The 23632-nt window shown below is 42.9% G+C and overlaps 1 protein-coding gene across 1 annotated transcript in view; it reads left to right on the top strand.

The window, feature by feature from the left end:
• The window catches only part of ADCY1 (adenylate cyclase 1), a 144956-nt gene that overhangs the window by 26499 nt on the left and 94825 nt on the right, over nt 1–23632 (top strand). Inside the window, exons 3-4 of the mRNA XM_024250323.3 lie at nt 9234–9352; nt 22715–22826. Of these exons, the coding sequence (XP_024106091.1) occupies nt 9234–9352; nt 22715–22826 (231 nt within the window). The remainder of the gene's footprint in view (nt 1–9233; nt 9353–22714; nt 22827–23632) is intronic.

The raw sequence follows: 23632 nt of genomic DNA, 5'->3' as shown, positions 1-23632 counted from the left end.
TCTGGGCTCCCTGGATGGCTGAGTGCAAATAAAAGTACATATGGCCGCCCCTGTGCAGCTGGTGGAGAAACAGGCCTGGGCTGGGGGATGGTCCCTTCCTGCTGGGTTTCCTCCCTTTCCCCCGCTGCTCTTACTTGAACTGCGTGTGGCAGGAGGCAGGTTCTCAGCTGGCTCTGATGGACTGTGGCTGGGCAGCTCCCTAACTGGCTCCAGGCCTCAGATCCACCAGCCCTGAGTGTGGCTGGTTGTAGGTGATGAGGGGCGGTGGTATCCATACCTGAGCACACTGCACCCTTAGCCTGCTCCTCTGCTCAGGGCCTGCTGTCCACCCTGGAAGGAGACTCCTTTTCGCAGTACTGCCACAACTTTAGAGGTCATTATTGTTTGTTTTTTTTTTTTCCAATCCTCCTTCTGGTTTGTCTCAATGGTGATTTTACCTTGTGGAGCAATGGCTGGTAGAGGTGCAGTCATGAGTCCTCATTAATAGGTGTGTAGTGAATGAATGCAATTGAGTGTGATTGGGGAATTGATCCTGTAGCTTCTTTGGCCTAGTGCTCCCAGCGGTGGCCTCTTTGTGTGTGCATCTCATACACATGCTTTTGTGACCTTGCTAGTGAACTCGGGATGAGAGGTAGGGGTGAGGACAAGTGGAGATGGCCCTCACCTTCCAGACATGTCCAGCCTGGAGTTGGTACCAGGAGAAGGGAAGGGGCCTGAACCCCTCCAGCAGTGTGGATGGAGGACACCACGGCTGAGAACACTAATCGGGCTTGGGGCAGGGCAGAGGACGCCAGGGCTGCTCTGGCTGTAGAGATGCTCTCAGAAGTGACCAGTGCCAGGGCTTCAGGAGGTGGCCTTGATTGAACCGAACAGGGACGCACTATGGGGAAGAGCAAGAGTGATCAGGGCTTTGAGGGATGTGTAGGGGTTTGCCAGGTAGAGGCAGGGAGGTGGGAACTGGAGGAGGCATTCAGGCAGCAAATTGAGGTGGAGGTGGTCACAGGTATTACTTTTGGTAAGCATGAGCTCTGCCTTCCTTCTGCTTGGAGAGGAAGGGGCTATGGGCTGGAAGTGCAGCTCCACTGGGTGGTGAAGACCACTTGGGGGCTTCAGGGTGTTCATGGTCCCCCACAAGGGTCTAGCCTGAAGTCTGTGCCTGTCACAGCTGGAGAGCACAGGGTGAGAGGCATAGGAGGTCACCCTCAGCTTCCTCCTCCGCTGCCTGCACCCTGTCCAGGAAGCCCTGTATCCCTGAGTTCAGCTCCTTCTTCCATCGTATGGAGCTGGCCCCTCCCAGAGCCCTGGCTGTTCCTCAGATGCCATTATTAAATCAGAATTCCAAAAATAATATGCAGCTATTTAAAGCACACACTCAATTTGTTACCCTAACAAGGTAAATGGAACAATTTTGAGTTCTCATCATGTGAAGATATTTATCAAGAGAAAGAAGACTTCCATTGAAGTGATGATGCAGTATGGATTTTTAAATGGGGCTGGCCCATGGACGGCACCTTCTCAAACCACTACAGTTGTGATTTATTTTTCATTTTTTAAACGGCTTTATTGAGTTTATATACCATAAAGTTCAATTAAATAAACTTTGTCCAATTGAATAAAGTTCATTTAAATGCTTTTTCCTAGAGTTATTATTATATGGAATTATATAAGAATCTTAGTCTTATTACACATTAATCTTATTTAATACATATGTCAAATGATCTTATTATAGAAAATTAGTATACAATAATCTAAATTTAGGATATTTTTATTATCCCCTAAAGACACCTCATATCCATTAGCAGTCACTCTCCATGTATACCCACACCTGTCCTCCAGCAAGACATAGGCACCCACTAATTTACTTTCTGTCTCCATAGATTTACCTGTTCTGGACATTTCATACAAATGGAATCGTGTAATAGGTGATCTTTTGTGACTGGCTCCTTCCACTTAGCATAATGTTTTTGAGGTGCATCCAGATCATAGCATGTTTTAGTATTGCATTCTTTTTTATGGACAAATAATATTCCACTGTATGGATGGATCACATTTTGTTTATCTGTTCACGGCTGATACATATTTGGGTTGTTTCCACTCTGGCTATAATAAGTAACGCTACTATAAAAAATCATGTACAAGTTTTTGTGTGAACACATTTTCATTTCTTTTGGATAAATACCTAGGAGTAGAATTGCTAGGTCTTGTGGTAACTCTATGGTTAGCATTTTAAGGAGCTGCTAGACTGTTTTCCAAAGTGGCTGCACCATTTTCCATCCCTACCAGGAGTATGCAAAGCCTCTAGTTTCTCCATATTCAGAATCTTTTTTTTTTGTTTAAATTAAACTGTTTTTATTTTGAACTACTTGTAGATTCACATTTAGTTGTAAGAAATAACACAGAGAGATCCCATGTGCCCTTTACCCAGCTTCCCCAATGGCAACATTTGCAGAACTGTGGTACAATATCACAACCAGGATATTGACATTGGGACAGCCAAGATATGGAACATCCATCACCCTGAGGATCCCTCATGTTCCCTTTAAATAGCCACATCCACTTCCCTCCACAACACCTTCATTCTTAAGACCGGGAATCACTAACCTGTTACCCATTTCTATAAATTTGTGATTTCAAAAAATTCATATAAATGGAATCATACAATATTGTAGACATTTGGGATTGGCTTTTTTTTCACTCAGCATAATTATTTGGAGGTTCATCCATATTGTTGAATATATCAATATTTGTTTCTTTTTATTACTAAGTGGCATTCTATGGTGTGGTTGTATCACAGTTTGTTTAATTGTTGGCCCATTGAAGAATGTCTTGGTAGTTTTCAGTTTTGGCCTATTAGGAATAAAGCTGCTATGAACATTCATGCACAGGTTTTTGTGTGAACGTAGGTACTAATTTTTCTGGCACAAATACCTAAAAGTACAGTTGCTGGGTCATATGGAAGTTGTCTATTTAGTTTACTGAGAAATAGTGAAACTTTCCCAGAATGGTTATACCATTTATGTACCCAGCAACATATCCATGTCTTTTGCCTACTTTCTAATTGGATTTTTTAAACTGCTGGGCTTTGAGAGTTCTTTATATGTTCTAGATAACAGTACTTTTTGGGATATTTGGTTTGTGAATATTTTCTCAAAACCTATAGTTGATGATTTCATTCTTTTAGCAGAGTCTTTTTGAGAGCAAATATTTTTAATTTTGATGAGGTTTAATTTACCAGTTTTTCCTTTTGTACTTTTGGTGTCAAGTCTAAAGACTTTTTGCCTAGCCCTAGTTCTTATGTGTTTTTCTGAAAGTTTTATCTTTTACATTTAAATCTATAACATACTTTAATTTAACTTTTGCATAAGGTATGAGGTTTAGGGTAAGATTCATTTTTTTGTCCAAGAATGTCAAGTTGCTGTAACATTTGTTGAAAAGACTACCCTTCCTCCATTGAATTACTTTTGAAACTTTGTCAAAAATTTGTTGTGCATATTTGTGTGGTCTATTTGTGGATTCTAGATTCTGTTTTATTGTCTTATGTGTTTATCTGGCATCACACTGTCTGGATTATTGTTGTTTTATAACAAGCCTTGAAATCAGGTAAACTGATTTCTTCTACCTTGTTGTTCTTTTTCAAAATTATGTTAAATAGGATTATTCCTTTTCCTTTACATTTAAGTGTTAGAATAATTTTGTCTATAGGTACTAAAGAATTTGCTGGGATTTTGATAGAATTTATATTAAAACTGTATATCAATTTGGAGAGGGTTGACATCTTTACTAAGTTGAGTCTTCCAATCCATGAACATGGTATGTCTCTCCATTTATTTAGATCTTTTCTGATCTCTTTAATCAGTCTTTTATGGTTTTTAACATACAAATCCTATACATGTTTTGTTAGATTTACACCTAAGTATTTAATTTTTGAGCAACTGTAAATGGTATTGTATCTTAAATATCAGTGTCCATGTGTTTATTGACAGTATATAGAAATGTAATTGACTTTTGTATATTGATCTTGTATCCTGTGACCTTCTGAACTTAATTATTTGTTCTAGGAATCTTTTTGGTACAATTTTCTTTTGTTTCTGCTTTTGTAACATTCATTGTATTTCCCATGTAGACCATCATATTAATTTTATTTCTTTCTTTCCAATCTGTATGCCTTTTCTTTCCTTTTCTGAACTTACTGCACTAATAAGACCTTCCCATGAGATGTTGAATATGAGTAATGGGAGCCAACATCCTTGCCTTGTTCCCAGTGAAAGCATTCAATGTTTGTTAGGTGTAGGCTTTTTCTGAATATTCCTTATCAAGAGGAGGAAATTTTTTTTCTATTTTTATTTTTCTGGAAGTTTTCATCGTAAATAGATGTTGAATTTTGTCAAATTCTTTTTTGATATCAATTGCTATGTGATTTTTTTTTATTCTGTTGACATGGTGTGTTGCACTGATTGATGTTTCAATTTTGAATTAGCATTACATCCCTGGATTAAACCCCATGTGTTTGGGGTATATACTTCTTGTTGCATATCACTGAATTGCTATCTTGTAAAAGATTTTTATATCTGTATTTCTAAAGTGCATTTGTAGTTCTTTATTTAGTCATTCTTATGATGGTTGCTTTACAGTCTTTGTTGGTTATTCTGGCATCTCTGTTTTGGTATTGATGTGTGTTTGTTGTCTTTGTTCACTTGATGAGCTTGTTCTAGTTCTTGGTATGATGAGTGATGGTTCACTGGAACCTAGGCATTTGGAATGTTATGTATGAGGCTCTGTATATTATTTGGACGTTTTGTTTTTGATGATTTTCTGTGACATGACTCTGGCTGGGAAAGGGGGGTTGCTGTCTCTTTACTGCCAGGTGGGGTTAGAAGTTTAGGCTCCACACTGGGCCTCTGTTGACACCATGTGGGGAGGGCTCCTTCTTACTGCTGAGCAGGAGTGAGAGTTCTAGTCCCTCATGGTCTCCACTAATAGTACCTGGCTTGGGGGAGGAGAATGAGATCCCTTTGGTTCCCACTGACTCTGCAGAGTTGGGGGATGCTTGTTACCAGCAGGTGGAGAAGGAAGGCTTGGCTCACTCTGGGAGTGGGTAGGTTGGTTGGGGGCCCCTTCACAGCCTGGGGTGGGGGTGGAGGTCTGGCCTCTCTACTTGACCTTTGCTGGTGTGGGTGGGGTTGGGGCACAGAGTTTTCATTGTCTCTGGCCTGGAGTAGGTAAGTTATTGTCTGAAAGTTTTCTTCTTGTGAGGCTGCCCAGTCCTGGGCCTTTGGCTGAAGAGAGCTGCTTTTGTTGTGTTTTCCTTTGGTCTGTGTCCGTTGGTATTGCTGACTTGCCCACTTCTCCAGCACTCAGTCTGGCATATATGAGGCTAAGGAAACCTCAGGAACTCACCTTTATGTCATTTCTTGGTTTCAAGATTTCTGCCTTCTTCCCTCTGACTTTTAGTCTTGCTTGTTTGATGTGTAACATCCAGGACTTTCAGCTGTGTTCAGCAGGAGGAATAGGGAAAAATACTTCTCCATCTTCCCAGAAGTAGAGTCTTCACAATTGTCACTGAAATATCTAGTTTTTGTTAAGAGTACATTTAAGTCACATTTTGATAATCAAGATAAATGCGTTAAGATTTTTATATAGCCTTTATAAGACACTGAGGTACTTTGTATGACCCACATTCATATTAGCTTTTATACTTTTGATTTCTGCCTATTTAAATTATTTTGTTGGCTAGAGCTTATTGACATATGATCTGTTCTTGACACTAATGTTTACTGCTGCTTGGGCCTTGAGGGTTTTGAGATTGGATGTGAATTTCGTGTGGAATCTTTATAATGTGAATGACCTACTTCGTCTTTTTTTTTTTTTTTTATCAGAAATGAATGCTGAGTCTTATCAGATGGCAGCTTGCTTCCTGTGGGAAAGGTTTTGTACTTTAGTCTGTAGTTATTAACTTGCATTGGCTTAGGTGCTGCTGCTAATCCAGTGGACGGAGCTAATGCTGAGCCCTTGGTTAGAAATGCAGTTGTCCTTAGGAATGTCGTGTGACAGTGGCTTACAGAAGTAACATAGCTCTTTTTGTCTTACGTATACATTCCAGGGTAGGCACTTTATCGTGGTGCGGCAGGTGTGATCCATGAAACCCTCAGCAGTCTCCATCTAGCTTGCCACCTGTGTCCCTAGTGTGTTGCCTTCATCCTCCTAAACCAAGATGGTAGGTGGAGATCTGGCTGTTATGACTGTGTTCCCAACAACAGCAGGAGAAGAAGGGAAGAGGGACAAGCTGTTTTGTTTTTTAAATTTTAACTTTCATCTTAGATTGAGGGTACGTGTGCAGGTTTGTTACATGGATATACTGTGTGATACTCAGGTTTGAGGTACAATTGATCCCATAACTCAGGTACTAAAGCATAGTACCCAGTAGCTAGTTTTCAACCTTTGCCTCCCTCCGTCCCTCTCTCCTCCTTTTTGGAGTCCCCAGTGTATGTTCTTCCCATATTTATGTCTATATGTGTCCAGTGTTTAGCTTCCACTCGTGAGTGAGAACATGTGGTATTTGGTTTTCTGTTCCTGTGTTACTTCAGTGGCCTCCAGCTGCATCCATGTTGCTGTAAAGGACATCATTTCATTCTTTTTTTATGGCTGCATAGTATTCCATGGTGTATATGTACCACATTTTCTTTATCCAGCCCACCATTGATGGGCACCTGTGTTGATTTCATGTCTTTTATTGTAAGTAGTGCTGCGATGTACATACGCATATATGTGCCTTTTTGGTAGAATGGTTTATTTTCTTTTGGATATGTACCCAGTAATGGGATTGCTGGATTTGATGGCAGTGCTGTTTTAAGTTCTTTGTGAAATCTCCAAATTACTTTCCACAGTGGCTGAACTAATTTACGTTTCCCACCAGCAGTGTATTCCCACCAAATGTTCCCTTTTCTCTGCTGCCTCACCAGCATCTGTTTTTTTTTGACTTTTTAATAATAGCCATTCTGACTGCTGTGAGATGGTATCTCATGGTGGTTTTGATTTGCATTTCTCTAATGATTAGTGACGATGAGCATTTTTTCATGTTTGTTGGCTCCTTGTGTGTCTTCTTTTGCGAAGTGACTGTTCATGTCCTTTGCCCAGTTTTTAATGAAGGTTATTTGGTTTTTGCTAGAACAAGCTGTTTTTAAGGAACATTTCCAAAGCTTCCACATGACCTTTCAACTCATGTCTCCTTGGCCACATCTAGCTGCATGGGAGGCTGGAAAGTATGGTCTTTATTCCAGGTAGCCAAGAACCCCAATGAAAATAAGGGGCTCTCTTGTCAGGCCAGCAGTGGAGCAGGGCTACTGGGGACCGCCAGCTGATGGCTGGGTGACTCTGCCACAGTTGGTTCTTGCAGCACCCTATGCCACGGCTGAGTTGTCCACGTGAGCTCCAGTCTCCCATGCTGGGGGGCCGTGTGCAGGAAGTCAGGATGTATGCCAGGGGCTTCCCAGCAGTCTTTCTTTCCTTCCTGGGATCAGCATTTGTGGCTCTGGATGCTCCCCCATCACCTGTCACATTTTTGTGGTCCTTGGAGTTCAGTATCCTGCATTTTTCAGTTCCTCAGAAGGTGGGCACCAAGGTGGAGGCCACATGGGGGCTGCAGCAGAGCTTCATGGGAGCTACTTGGGGGCTATAGTGAGGGCTCGGGTGGGGACTGCAGTGGGGCCCTTGGTGGGGGTGGGTTCTCAATGTAGACCTTGGCCTTGTTTAGGACACACCTCCAGGCCACAGACTCCGGTGCCAGGACTCAGGCAGCTGAGGCGTAGACTTAGCCCCACTTGGCATCAGGCAGAGCTGGACTTGGTCTTCCTCCTCCGAAGTTTATGTGGAAGTAACTTACCAGGGGAAACTTCAAGTGTGCCAAATTTGTTCTCCCGTTGTAAAATGGGCTGTGCTCATGGAATGCTATCTGCCATGTGGAGCAGAGGGGTGAGGCCCTCATGGTCACTTCCCAGAGATCATCTGGGCTTTTGGGATGTGGGTGGCTATTTTCATTGTGTCTGCTCCTATGGCCACTGAACATGAAGGTGTCTGGGCACCTGTGCTCCTTCCGAGAAAGTCACACAGGATGGCGGCCGCTCCTGGGTCAGGGATGTAGCCTGTGCAGGAGGGACTCCCAGGGCTGGGCCCGGCAGGCTTGCGTGCTGGGGATGGAGAGGAGGCGGAAGCATCTTAGTGCTGGGTGCCCGCGTGGCTCCTGCTGAGGCTCCTTGGAGGGAGGGAATGCTGCTGGCACTGAGCAAGGCAGGCCGCTGCGGAGGGGCTTGGAGCCGGAGGGCACCGTGGGAGGGATGGAGCTTCTTCCCCTCTCCAGCCTGTTTCCGCGCTTGTCAGTGGGATGTTCTACCTGATTCTAGGTAGGATTTAAACTCTGCTCTTTTGCTTTTCTTTTCAAAACAGAGTGGGAGGGGCGTGGGAGGGACTGAGGGATGAGTCAGGGACCCTCACACCACATTTCTGGAACATGGTCTCTCAGACATAGGGGTGTGCCCAACAGTTCAAGGGCCAGCTGGGGTTGGGGTCAGGGAACTTCCAACTGGAGGATGAGAATCAAAGTCCTACTTACTCCCTCAGTCCAGACAAGGAAACTGAGGCCTAGGAAGGGGAAAGGACTCTGCAGGATGGCATAGTTTGTTTTGAAAAATCCAAACATTTATTCTTTTCTCTTGGGGGAAAAAAGAAAATGCTTGACCTACACAGCTAAGGGAGAAATAAGAAGAAAAAGACCAAGAAAGAATGCCACATGGTCCCGTAGCCTGCCTATCTGTGTAAGAACAAGAGGACTCTGTGGGTACCTCAGGAGGACAGCTTGTTTTTTTAAGCCAATGTGAAAGACTCTTTCTGGGGTGTTGTTGGAGCAGTAGGGGGAGGGAGAGAAGCCAGGTTGGGGCCCTGGTGGAGACAGCAGTGTTTTCACAGCTGTAACCCTGCTGTACACTGAAGCACAGGCCAAGACTCAGGAGTGTGTCCAGGGAGTAGTGTGAGGGGCACTGCAGGGAAGCTTGGGTGTTGGAGAGGCTGTGCCAGCCCTGGCTAGTGCTCCTGGAGGGAGTTGCTTGTTCAGTGGCAGTCCAGGCCTGGAAGTGGGCCTACCCAGGCTCAGGGGCCAGGCACCCTTACTGGGGAGGGTGAGGTGAGGAGGAGTGGAGGGAGGAGGCCCTGCTGTCTAAACCGGGCCCTTCTCTTCTGTCCAGGAGCGGCTGCTCATGAGCCTCCTGCCCCGGAACGTTGCCATGGAGATGAAGGAGGACTTCCTGAAGCCCCCTGAGAGGATTTTCCACAAGATTTACATCCAGAGGCATGACAATGTGAGGTAGGGCTGGTGCTGACCCGGCACAGCAGGGAGCCTGGGAAGCTGAGGTGTGGAGGTAATGGTGAAGGTGGAGAGGTGATGACAGAAGTGGGGAAGGGATGGGTGGAGGTGGAGAAAGAATGGGGGTATGAAGGTAATGGTGAAGGTGGGGAAGTGATGATGGAAGTGAGGAGGTGATAGGTGGAGGTGAGGAGGTGATAGTGGAGGTGTGGAGGTGGGGAGGTGATGGTGAGGTGTAGAGGTGATGGTGAAGGTGAGGAGGTGATGATGGAGGGGTGGAGGTGATGGTGGAGGTGAAGGGGTGATGGTGGAGGTGGGGAGGTGATGGTGGAGGTGAAGGGGTGATGGTGGAGGTGGGGAGGTGATGGTGGAGGTGAAGGGGTGATGATGGAGGTGTGGAGGTGATGGTGGAGGTACGAAGGTGATGGTGGAAGTGTGGAGGTGATAGTGGAGGTGTGGAGGTGAAGGGGTGATGGTGGAGGTGTGAAGGTGATGGTGGAGGTGAGGAGGTGACGGAAGTGTGGAGGTGATGGTGGAGGTGGGGAGGTGATGGTGGAGGTGAAGGGGTGATGGTGGAGGTGGGGAGGTGATGATGGAGGTGAAGAGGTGATGGTGGAGGCATGGAGGTGATGGTGGAGGTGTAGAGGTGATGATGGAGGTGAGGAGGTGATAGTGGAGGTGTGGAGGTGGGGAGGTGATGGTGGAGGTTAGGAGGTGATGGTGGAGGTTAGGAGGTGATGGTGGAGGTGGGAAGTGATGGTGGAGGTGAAGAGGTGATGGTGGAGGTTAGGAGGTGATGGAGGTGTGGAGGTGATGGTGGAGGTGGGGAGGTGATGGTGAAGGTGAAGAGGTGATGGTGGAGGTGAAGAGGTGATGGTGGAGGTGGAGAGGTGATGGTGGAGGTGGGGAGGTGATAGTGGGTGGAGGTGGGGAGGTGATAGTGGAAGTGTGGAGGTGATGGTGAAGATGAGGAGGTGATGATGGAGGTGAGGAGGTGATGGTGGAGATGAGGTGGTGATGGTGGAGGTGAGGTGGTGATGGTGTAGGTGAAGAGGTGATGGTGGAGATGGGGAGGTGATGATGGAGGTGAAGAGGTGATGGTGGAGTTGGGGAGGTGATGGTGGATGTGGGGAGGTGATGGTGGATGTGTGGGGGTGATAGTGGAGGTGAGGAGGTGATAGTGGAAGTGTGGAGGTTATGGTAGAGGTGGAGAGGTGATGGTGGAGGTGGGGAGGTGATGGTGGAGGTATGGAGGTGATCTTGGAGGTGCAGAGGTGATATTGGAGGTGTGGAGGTGATGGTGGTGAGGAGGTGATGGTGGAGGTGGGAAGGTGATGGTTGAGGTGGGGAGGTGATGGTCGAGGTGGGGAGGTGATAGTGGAAGTATGGAGGTGATAGTGGAGGTGTAGAGGTGATGGTGGAGGTGGGGAGGTGATAGTGGAAGTGTGGAGGTGATGGTGGAGGTGTGGAGGTGATGGCGGAGTTGGAGAAGTGATAATGGAAGTGAGGAGGTGATAGTGGAAGTGTGGGGGTGATGGTGGAGGTGGGGAGGTGATGGTGGAGTTCTGGAGGTGAGAGTGGAGGTGCAGAGGTGATATTGGAGGTGTGGAGGTGATGGTGGAGGTGGGGAGGTGATAGTGGAAGTATGGAGGTGATTTTGGAGGTGAGGAGGTGATAGTGGAGGTGTGGCAGTGATGGTGGAGGTCGAGGGTTGATAGTGGAAGTGTGGAGGTGATGGTGGAGGTGTGGAGGTGATGGCGAAGTTGGAGAAGTGATGATGGAAGTGAGGAGGTGATAGTGGAGGTGTGGGGGTAATGGTGGAGGTGGGGAGGTGATGGTGGAGATGATGGTGGAGGTGAGTAACTGATGATGGAAGTGAAGAGGTGATGGAGGAGGCAGGGAGGTGATGGTGCAGGTGGAGAGATGGGGGAGTGTGGACAAAGGTCTCAGTTGTGAAGGGAGGAGAGGGCAGATGTGGTCAGGAGGTTCAGGTGGACAACTGCCTAGCAGGGAAACAGGTCCTACATGTAGGGGGGCTTTTGGCTTCTTGGGTGATGCATGTTACAGTTATCTTTCCAATTTCTTATTTCAATATTTTTACACTTCCTCTGTTGACTGGAGAGGGTAAAAAATCTGTCCCTAAAACTGGCTTTGAGCAGTGACATTTTGGGCTCAGAATTTGCCATGTCAGAATAGTAGCTGAGCATTATGCTAGTTGATGCTTGGTCTGGGATATGTGTGCTCTTCTGTCTTACTCTGTTCATTTCATGACAGCCCTAGGAGGCGGGGATTGTTCCCATTTTATAGGTGAGGAAACTAAGCCTTCAGAGTGAACCAACTTGCTTTAGACACTCTGAGGTTTGCTTGTTTTTTTTTTGTTTTTTAAAGATTCTGTTTAAAAGTATTTATTTTATTAAATTGTGGATTCCACTTAAAAATACTTTTCATGCAAGTAAATGTGCTTAGAATGGTTGAGTGTTGCCTATTTGGGATTAATGCTTTACATAAATATCACTCAGGTAGGAGATGGTGTTTGAGGGACCTGAAACACTTTTCCTTTTCTGCTGTTTTTTGCTAGTTCTTCTGGGTGTTGGTGTCAGGCCTCTCTGCCCATTTGGCCTCTGAAGACACAAAAGGTCAATAGAAACTCTCAGTCTTTCTAATGTTGAGCACCACAGACTGGGTCCCTGCAAACCAATGCTCATTCATTGGAAATGAGTTGAGGTTTGTGGGTCCATCAGAGTCAGTCATCCTTGTGTGCCAAGCCAGTATGGCCAATTGCTGTCTGGTTGGGAGCTCAGCAGTCACTGTTCTGAGCACATGTGTTCACTGTCCATTGTCACGCTATTAAGTAAGGACCAGTGTTGTCCTCCTTCTGCAGAGGAGGATGCTTAAGCAGTGTGGGGTGAAGGCCCAAGTGGGTGGAAAGTAGCTTAAGAGCCAGCATTTGAGCCCAGCATGACTGCAGAATTTATGCTCAGAACCTCTCTGCTAAATACTTGGTTCTGTTTAATATCGTCATGCTTCTGTGAACTGCTGGCATTGTCACCTCCATTTTATAGATGAGGAAATTTAAGTTCAACAAAGTGAAAGGTATGTAGGACTCCCTGGCCAGTGTGAGTGGCAGGCTGGGACAGGACCTGGGATTAGCTGACACTAATATCTGTCTTGACTTTTCTCATTTCACTCACTGACTCTTGTTACAAAATAAGGACATGACACACTGACCCAGTTCCCTGATGAGAAGAACAGACCACCAGAATAATCCCGGGAATACCTCAAGGGGAGCCAGAGCCTCTCCATACTGCAGGAAAGGCATCAAAAGTCAAGAGCCTTTTGACAGCTAGAGCTGGCAGACATCACTGACCCTTTCCCCTGCTCAGCATAGAGTGAACTGATGAAAAATCTCAGCTCTAAGCTTCCCTCTGGGGAGAGAAAGAGTCAGTGTGACCACTGCCCCAACTTTTATGGAGCTGCCCGAAGAACAAGCATCTCTCTCTCCCCTGGATCTCTTGATAGGTCTTGTACAGTCTGGCCAGGGGAGAACAGAGGTGGTAGTTTGGGGTGATAGATACCATAACTGCCCCCCACCCACCCCCTTCTCAGCACAGAATGAACAGACAAAAATAACAGCTGCCTGCTTTTCCCTCAGGAGAGAAAGGGTTGGTAAAGCACCAGAATCTGTGGCTGATTGGTGAGAGTTTCCTCCTGTACAGGACCGGTCCATGAAGATTGGGAGAGGTACCTGCTTTGTCTAAATCTCAGACACCAACACAGAGAGTTAAGGAAAATTAAGAACCAGGCAAAGATGTTCCAAACAAAGGAATGAGATAAATATACAGAAACTCACTAGTGAAACAGAGTTATATAATTTACCTGATAGACAATTTAAAATAACTCCCATAAAGATGCTCATGGAGGGCAAAAGAATAATGCATGAACAAAGTGAGAATTTCAACAAAGAAATAGAAAATATTAACAAGTGCCAGAGAGCATGGAGCTGAAGACCACAATTACTGAACTGAAAAATTCACTAGAAGGATTCAACAGAAGACTAGATCAAGCAGAATAAAACATCAGTGAACTGGAAGACAAGTCACTGCAGTTACTGGAAATAATTCTGATAGAAGGGCAAAAGGAAAAAGGAATGGAAAAGACTGAAGAAAGCTTAAGAAAATTATGGGAAATCATTAGTGGACCAATATACACCTTATGGGAGTTACAGAAGAAGAGTGAGCAACAGAACCAGAAAGCTTGTACACACAATGCATACATATTATATATATATTTCCATCATATATTACATATATGATGTAAAAATATATTATTAAATATGAATATGTATACACACAATAAAAATTTCCCAAATCTGGTTAAAGAAATGGACATCCAGCTACAAGAAACTGAGATGACACCAAATAAGATGAATACCCCAAAATTCACACCTAGATACATTTAACCAAATTCTCAAAAGCCAAGGACAAAGGGAGAATTTTGAAAACAGAAAGGAAAAAGTGACTTGTCACATACAACAGAACCAGCGTAAGATAATGGATTTTCCAGCAGAAACCTTGCAGGCCAGAAGGGAGTGGGATGATGTGTTTGAAGCGCTGAAAGAAAAAAACTGCTGAGCAAGAATACTATGCCTAGCAAAAGTCTCCTTAAAAACATGAAGGAATAAAGACCTTCCCAGACAATTAAAAGCTGAGGAAGTTCATGACTACTAAACCTGCCTTACAAGCAATGCAAAAAGGAGTTCTTACATTGAAATGAAAGGATGCAAAACAACAACACAATAGCATAAGAAAATATGATACTTATTGGTAAAGATTTATACATCAACAAATACAAAATACTGTATTACTGTAATTGTAGTGCATAAATCACTTTTTATTCTAGCATAAAAGTTAAGAAAACAAAAGTATTAAAAATAAATAACTGGAAAGTATGTTAAAATATATACTATATGAATAAATATAAACTGTGACAACATAAAATAAATTACGAAGAAGTTAAAGTGTAGAGTTTCTGTATGTGATTGAACTTAAGTTGTTATCAGCTCAAAATGGACAGTTATAGTTTTTATAAGCACTGAGATAACCACAAAGAAAAAAAAATGGCTATAGAAACTACACAAAAGAGAAAGAAAAAGGAATCAAAGCACATCAAAGCAAAAACATTAACATAACACAAAGGAATTCAGAAAGAGAGGAAAACACAAATAAAGAACTCTGAGACTAATAGAATACATTTAACAAAGTTGCAATAGTAAGCCATTCCCTATCAATACGTAAAGTGTAAATGGATTAAACTCCCCAGTCAAAACACATAGCATGGGTGAGTGGATAAAAACAAAACCAAAACCAAGCCTAACTATATGCTGTCTATTTAAGGATGTACATAAACTGATAGTGAAAGGATGGAAAGAGATAGCTCATACAAATGAGACCCCAAATAGAGCAAAGATGGCTATGCTTGTGTCAGAAAAAAGGGACTTTAAGTCAAAAACTGCCAAAAGAGACAAGAAGTCTTTATTATGATAAAAGGGTCAGCTCCCAGGAAGATAAAATAATTGTAAATATATATGCATTCAGCATAAAAGCACCTAAGTATATAAAAGAAGCATTGACAGAACTGTAAAAAGAAATAGACCACAAAACAATAATAGGTGACTTCAGTAGTCTATTTTTGATAACAGACAGAGCATCCAGACAAGATCAAAAAGAAAGCAGAGGATTTTAATAACACTATAGACTAAATAGACCTAACAGACATATAGGGGACATTACAAAACTCAAAAAGCAGAATACACATTCTTCTCAAGTGCACATGGATCTTTCTCCAGGAAAGGTGATATGTTAAGTCACAGAACAAGTCCTTACAATTTCAAGAATGATATCAGGTATCTTTTCTGATCACAGAGGGATGAAACTAGAAATTAATAGCAGAAAGAAAACTGAAAAATTCATAAATATGTTGAAATTAAAAACACATTCTTGAACAATTATTGGGTCAAAGAAGAAATCAAAAAGGAAATTAGAAAATACCTCCAGGCTGGGCATGGTGGCTGACACCTGTAATCCCAGCACTTTGGGAGGCCGGGGTGGGAGGTTTGCTTTAGCCCAGGATTTCAAGACTAGCCTAGACAATATAGTAAGACCTCATCTCTAAAAAAAATTTTAAAGTTAGCCAGGCATGGTGGCATGCACCTGTAGTCCCAGCTACTCAGGAGGCTGAAGTGGGAGGATTGCTTGTGCCCAGGAGGTTGAGACTGCAGTGAGCTATGAGCACACCACTCTACTCCAGCAGCCTGGGTGACAGAGAAAGACCCTATCTCAACAAAACAAAACAAACAAACAAAAAAACCTGAAAATACCTTCAGACAAAAGAAAATGAAAACACGACGTACCCAAACTTATGGGATGGAACAGAAGCAGTAATAAGAGGGAAGTTCATAGCAATAAGTGCTTACATTAAAAAAGAAAGAAGATCTCAAATTAACAATATTAACTTTGCACCTCAAGAAGCCAAAAAAAAAAGAAGAACATATTAAGCCCAAAGTTATTAGAATGAAGGAAGTAACAGAGATGAGAGCAGAAATAAATTAAATAGAAAATAAAAATATTAAAAAATCTACAGAACCAAGAATTGCTTTGTGAAACATTAAATAAGATTTCAACAAGTTCTTAGCTAGACCAATAAAAGAAGACTCAAATAAAATTGTAAATGAAAGAAGAGATATTATAACTGAGGCCACAAAAATGAAAAAGGATCGTAAGAGACTACTGTGAACACCAACAAACTGTATAACCTAGGAAAATTTGATAAATGTCAAGAAACATACAACCAACCAAGACTAAGTCATTAAGAAGTAGAAAGTTTGAACAGACCTATATATAGTATGGAGACTGAATCAGTTATCAAAACCCAACAAAGAAAAGTCCAGGCCCAGATGGTTTCACTGGTAAATTCTACCAAACATTTAAAGAATTAATGGCAGTCCTTCTCCAAGTCTCCAAAATTGAAGAGGAGGGAACACTTTCAAACTATGAAGCCAGCATTGTCCTGAAACTAAAGTCAAACAAGAACACTACAAAAAAAGAAATTATGGGCAAATATCCCTGATAAATATAGATTCAGATATCCTCAGCAAGATACTAGCAAATGCATCCAGGATCACATTAAATGCCTCATACACCATGATCAATTGAGATTTATCCCTGGAATGCAAGGATAGTTCAACATGCAAAAATCAATTAGTGCGATAACAACATGTTAAGAGAATAAGGAATACAAATCATGTGATCATCTCAATAGATGCAGAAAAATATTTGACAAAATTTGACACCCTTTCATGATAAAAATTCTCAACAAATTAGGATAAAAAATCCCCTCAACAAAATAAAGGCTATGTATATGACAAGCCCACAGCTATGATCATACTCAATGATGAAAAACAGAAAGCTTTCCCTCTAAAATCAGGAACAAGACAATGATATCCACCCTCACCAGTTCTATTCAACATAGTACTGGAAGTCCTGCCCAGAGCAATTAGAGAAGAAAGAACAGCAACAAAAAAAGGCATCCTAAATGGAAAGGGGAAAACTAGGAAGCAGAAGGAAAACAGGCAACCCACAGGAGGGGCAAGTGAGAGTCTTTCTGCAGCCCACTTTCCCACTGGAGATCCAGGTGATGTTAGGGCACCTTGACCCTCCCAAGTTTTGAATCCATCTTAGAAAGCAGCTGGGAGGCTGTAAGCAGGAACTGCTCCAGGGAGGGAACTTGCCCTGGGTCCCACACCGATTCTGCAATCTATGTGGCTACAGCAAGATGCCATTTTTTAAATCCTAGCTTTTAGCAGAGTGTGCATTGTTTTGGGATCCAGCAGTGCCAGTCCTAGGCATTCAGGAAACTTGGGCTATTTGCTTGTGGAACTGGAGCAAAGCAGGGGTGGGCCCCTGCAGCTATAACTGAGAAGCAATCATGGTGTGGTCTGTAGCCACTGGCACTGGGAAGCAGGCACCATTCCTGGGGCTTAAGCAGGATGTGAATTGCCATGGAGTCTTGGTCTTGAGTTGGGTGGGTCTCATATGGCCTGGGGCCGAGTTGCAGGCTAGGCATGGACTGCCCAGGTCTGAAGGGTCAGCTGTGATAGGTGGGACTGGGATGAGAGAGGGATGTGTTTACCCCATCTGCTGGCCAAGGCTGTGATTGCTGGGGCTGACCCCACTTTCCCCATGGCAGGACCAAACTCTTAGAATTTGATAAATGAATTCAATCAAGTTGGAGAATAGGAAATCAATGTACAAAAATCAGTAGCATTTCTGTACATTAATAATGTACTAGCTGAAAAAGAAGTCTAGAAAGCAATCCCAATTACAATAGCTACAAAAAAATAAAGTAAATTTAACCAAGGATGTAAAAGATTTCTACAATAAAAACTATAAAACAATGATGAAAGATATTGAAGGGGACACATAAAAATGGAAAGACATTTCACATTCATGGATTGGAAGAATATTATTAAAATGACCGTAATACCCAAAGTGATCTACAGATTCAGTGCAATCTCTATCAAAATATCAGTGATGTTCTTTGCAAAAATAGAAAAAAAATTCCAAAATTCATATGTTACTACAGAAGACCCTGAATAGCCAAAGCAATCTTGAGCAAAAAGAAGAAAGCTGGAGGCATTACATTACCTGGCTTCAAGATATACTACCAAGCTATATTAACTAAAACAGCATGGTACTGGCATAAAAACAGACATATAAACCAATAGAACAGAATAGAGAACCCAGAAGTAAATCCATGTAATTTTAGCCAACTGATTTTTGACAAAGGTGCCAGGAACATACATTGGGGAAAAGACAATCTCTTCAATAAATGGTGCTGGGAAAACTGGGTATGCATAGCAGAAAATGAAACTAGATCCCTATCTCTTACCATACACAAAAATAAACTCAAAATGGATCAGACATAAATGTAAGACCCAGACTATGAAACTTCTGGAAGGAAACATAGTGGAAATACTTCTGGATATTGGTCTGGGCAGATGTTTATGGCTAAGACCTCAAAAGCACAGGCAATAAGATAAAAACTAAAGAAATGGGATTATATCAAACTAAAAAGTTTCTGCACAACAAAGGAAACAATGAACAGAGTGAATAGACAACAGAAGGATAGGATAAAACATTTGTAAACTATTCATTTGACAAGGGATTAATATCCAGAATATACAAGGAACTCAATAGCAAGAAAACAATCTGATTTTAAAATGGGCAAAGCATCTGAATAGGCATTTCTCAAAAGAAGACATCCAAATGGCCAACAAGTATATGATAAAATGGTCAGCATCACTAATCATTATGGAAATGCAAATCCAAACCACAATGAGAATCATCTCACCCCAGTTAGATTGGCTATTACCAAAAAGACAAAAAACAAATACTGATGAGGATGCAGAAAAAAGGGATCTCTTGTACCGGTTGGTGGGAATGTAAATTAGTACAGCCATTATGGAAAATAGAGTGGAAGTTTCTCAAAAAGCTAAAAATAGAACTATCATATGATCCAGCAATCCCAGTACTGGCTATATATCCAAAGGGAAATAAATAAGTATGTCAAAGAGATATCTGCTCTCCCTGTTTATTGCAGCACTATTCACAGTAACCTAGATGTGGAATCAACCAAAGTATCCAACAGCAGATGAATGGATAGAGAGAATGTGGTATATTTACAGGATGGAATACTATTCAGGCATTAAAAAATGAAATTCTGTCATTTGTGTCAACATGGGTGTTCCCAGGGGATGTTATATTAAGTGAAATAAGCCAGTCGTTGAAAGATAAATACTGCATAGTCTCACTTTTATATGGAAGCTAAAATAGTTGATCTCTTAGATGTAGGCAGTGGAATAGTGGTTACTAGAGGCTGGGAAGAGTAGGAGGAAGGAAGCCACAGGGAGAGACTGGTTAATGAGTACAAAATTACAGGTAGGAGAAATAAGTTCTATTGTTCTATAGCATGTAGGGTGACTATAGTAAACAATAATTTATTGCACTTTTCAAGAAGAGATGATATTTGAATGTTACCAACACAAAGAAATAATAAAAATTGAAGGTGTTGGGTATCCTAGTCACCCTGATTTGATAACTGCATGTTGTATACATATATTGAAGTGTCACACCATAACCCATAAGTATGTACAATTATGTGTCAGTTAATATATGTATGTGCATATATACAAATATTTATACAACATACACACACACATATAAGTAACAAAAGAGGAAATCTTGCCATTTTCAACAATATGTATGGAGCTGCAGGACATTACTGGAACCTAAGTAAGACAGAAATATCTGAATGATCTCATTTGTACGTGGAAGTAAAATAGTCAAATTCATAGGAGCAAAGGAGAATGGTGGTTGCTAGGGAAAGGAGGCAGAGGAAAATGAGGTGATGTTGGTAAAAGAATACAAAATTAGTTAGGCGGCATGAATAAGTTCTGGAGAGCTAACATGCAGCATGGTCACACTATTTAACCATACTGTATTGTATGTTTGAAATTTGCTCACATACACGTAGCTATGCAGAGGTAATGGCTGTTTTAATTACCTTGATTGTGTCAGTTATTTCAACCTATGTAGGTTTATCAAAACATCAAATTGTACACCACATATACACATGAGTAAACACAATTTTTATGTTAATGATATCTCAATAAAGGTGTTAAAAGAAAATGTGTTATGCACGTAAAATGAAATGCTGTTAAGCCTTAAAAAAGGAAATTCTTCAATGTGTGACAAAATAGATGAAACTTGAGGACATTATACAAGTGAAATAAGCCAGTTACATAAAGACAAATACTGCAATATTCCACTTACATGAGGTATTTAAAATAGTCGAAATCATAGAATTAAAGAGTGTCATTGTGGTTATAGGGTCTTGCGGGAGGAAGAAATGGGGAATTACCAGTCAATGGCCATAAAGCTGTAGATATCTGCTGTACAATATTTTACCTATAGTCAACAATAATGTATAGTACACTTTAAAAAGAATTAGTGAACTTGATAGCTCAGTTGAGATTATCCAGTGTGAAGAACAGAATGAAAAAAAGGATGAAGAAAATGAAGAGAGTGTCAGGGACTTAAGGGACACCATCAAACATATCAGTACACACATATTGAGAGTCCCACAGGAGAGGAGAAAGAAAAAGGGGCAGAAAGAATATCTGAAGAAATAATGGCCATAAATGTCCCAAAGTTTTTGGAAAACGTTAACCTACACATCCAAGAAGCTGAGTGCACTCCAAGATGTGTAAACTCAAAAAGACCCACACTGAGACATGTCATTATCAAATTGTCAGAAACTAAAGATATGAGAACAATTTTGAAAGCAGCAAGAGAAAAATGACTTATCATCTACAAGGGATCTTCAACAAGGTTATCAGCTGATTTTTCATCAGAAACCAGGGAGGCCAGAAGGCAGTGGAATGGCATGTTCAAAGGTTGAAATAAATATATAATTCTGTATCCGGCAAAAATCACAAGAGCAGCACCTGCTGTTACCACCATGCAGAATCCTCTTCTCCCAGTGTCTGTGTGCCCCTTTCCCCCCTCCCCTCCTTCAGGACCCCCGTGGCCAATCCTAGTTGACAGTGCACATAGCTCCATATCTGACTTCCCTGCTTTTCCATAGTTACATGTGTCACCTTTGATGTTCTCTGCATGTTTGCCCCTTCCCTGAATAGAATGGAGTCTTTCTGAGGTCAGTGAGGTTTGTTCAAATCCTTTTTTTTTGAGATGGGGTTGCACTGTGTCTCCCAGGCTGGAGTGCAGTGGCATGCTTCGGCTCACTGCAACCTCCACCTCCCAGGCTCAAGCGATCCTCCCACCTCAGCCTCCCAAGTAGCTGGGACTACAGGTGCACGCCAACACACCTGGCTAATTTATGTATTTTTTATAGAGATAGGGTTTTGCCATGTTGCTCAGGCTGGTCTCGAACTCGTGGACTCAAGTGATCCACCTGCCTTGGCCTCCCAAAGTGCTGGGATTACAGGCATGAGCCACCATGCCCTGCCATGAATCTTTTATTCACTGCTAAATCCCAAGCACCTAGAGCAATGCCAGCACATATAGCCCTCAATAAATATTTGTTGAATAAGCAAGTGAATAAATGAATTAGAATACTTAAAAATTATTATAAATGATTGTGAACAATCACTGAGCTCTTACTAGGGGCAAGGTATGACCTGGACTCTAGTCTTATTCCCATTTTACATGGCAGACATGCGGAACGGTTGGATAAGTTGCTGTCAATAGTGGAGCTGGATAGTTCCCTTGGAGTCCAAACTCTGAACCCTGCTCCCCTCCTGTCCTTGCTGCTGGCTGGCCCATCTTTGGCGATACCCTGTGTTGGGAACAAAATAGGTCATTTTCCTTTACTTTGTGTTTATTTCCTATAGTGGTGCTGGGGGCGTTCTGGGTTCAGGAAGCCTCAAAGTTAGAGAAAAAGCCAAGAACACTTTGAACAAATGTGAATAAATGGTTGGGACCCTGTGGAGAGATATCTTAAAGCTACAACATTTTTACAGGCAAAAATATATAATTAATTTTTTTCTAATATTTTCAAAGAGCATGTTTTAATATTGCAAGAAGAGAAAACAATAGGAAACATCTTTTTAAAGTCTTATTATCTCCAGAAAACATGAAAGTTCTGCCCTGTGGGTAGACACTGTGTTGTTTTGGGCTGCCCCCAGTGCTATGATAAATAGACACTCAGTACGTAGAGGCTTTGATGCAAGACAGTGTGTTTCCTGCTCTCATTGCAGACTGAGGGGGCGGGCCCCTTTGCCCAGGAATTCAGGGACTCCCTCCCTTTTCATTGTGAAGCATTGACCTCACACTCAGGGCCTGGGAGTTTCTTGCATTCAGCTGGCAGAAGGGGAAAATTAGGGTGTGGAGGGGCCCACGTGCTTAAAAGCACATCACTTCTGCTCGGTGCCGCTGGCCACATCCCAGTCTCATAACCTCCCCAAGAAGGGGAGGCAGGTCTAGTGGAGGGCAGATGGGCTTTCCCTATGTGGTGTGAGGGGTCAGCATGGGGGATGGCGAGCTCTGAATGGCCTCAGCATTTACTCCTCCAGTGGCCAAGCCGCGGCATTCTGTGGCTTTTCTGAGCCTCAGTCTTCTCACCTGTATGATGGGAACCAGGAAGCCTTCATTTCTAGTCTGCATTGAGGAATAAATGGGGTGATTGATTCTACAGTGATTTGGAGATGTAAACATCTGTACATCTCTAGGGATTATTTCCTGAGTGACTGGGAGAAGGGCAGCCTGGCACCCCTTTCTCTTGCAGCATCCTGTTTGCTGACATCGTGGGTTTCACAGGCTTGGCATCCCAGTGCACAGCCCAGGAGCTGGTGAAACTCCTCAATGAGCTCTTTGGCAAGTTCGACGAATTAGCCACGGTAAGTGCAGCGTTTTTCTTTGTTCGAATTAAAGTAGAATTGCTTCTGGAGTGACGATAAGCCAGGTGGATTCCCTGCATTTGGACCATGAACTAGACTGATTGCTAAGCATTTCTTCCAGCAAGGTTATAAATCACCTGTTGTTTTTAGCCTCACTGTTCATTGATTCCTTTCCTTGGACTGGAACCTTGCATTTACCAGATTAGAAAATGCTTGCACAAGCATGGCCAGTATGCTGTCGAATCGGGGCTTCCATGCAGAAGGCTTTGTTTTGCAGGCCATACGTAGGTATGGGTCTGTCCTGTGCACCATCCTGCTGCCATTGTGTCCCACTGTAGACAGAGCCGGTGGTTGCAACCCCTCGTTTTGGGCTCTACTGGAGCAGGCCTGATTCTTGGTCTGCCACCCTCCTGGGATTGAAACTTGTCAGCTGGGGGCCCAGTTGCTGACGCCTCCTGATGCCTGGTACAGGCAGTGGCCACCCTTGCCCTCAGCAGACTGCGTGCTGGGGTTTTGAAAGACCTTCCTTGGACCAGTCACATCTGGCAGCCAAGTTCTGCTGAACATCGGGCCAAGGCCATACCAACAGCCTTGGCTTGTAATGTGCATGTTAGGAAGCAAAGATGAGCAAGCCAGCCAAACCTCCTTGTACAGAGGTTTGCCCTCCTGGGACTTAGTCACACTGGCCACAAGGCTGCTGAGGAGCTGCCACTGTCCCCCTTTCTCCCCCACAGAATGTGCTGTGTTTAGAGATAGGACATGTCGGGCTGGGATCTGAGCTGCAGAAGCCAACAGACGTTGCAGGC

Source organism: Pongo abelii, chromosome 6 (genome assembly GCF_028885655.2).
Source record: "Pongo abelii isolate AG06213 chromosome 6, NHGRI_mPonAbe1-v2.0_pri, whole genome shotgun sequence".
NCBI lineage: Eukaryota > Metazoa > Chordata > Mammalia > Primates > Hominidae > Pongo > Pongo abelii.
Note: the sequence above shows the minus strand (reverse complement) of the source record. Positions and strands in the feature narration are given on the sequence as shown.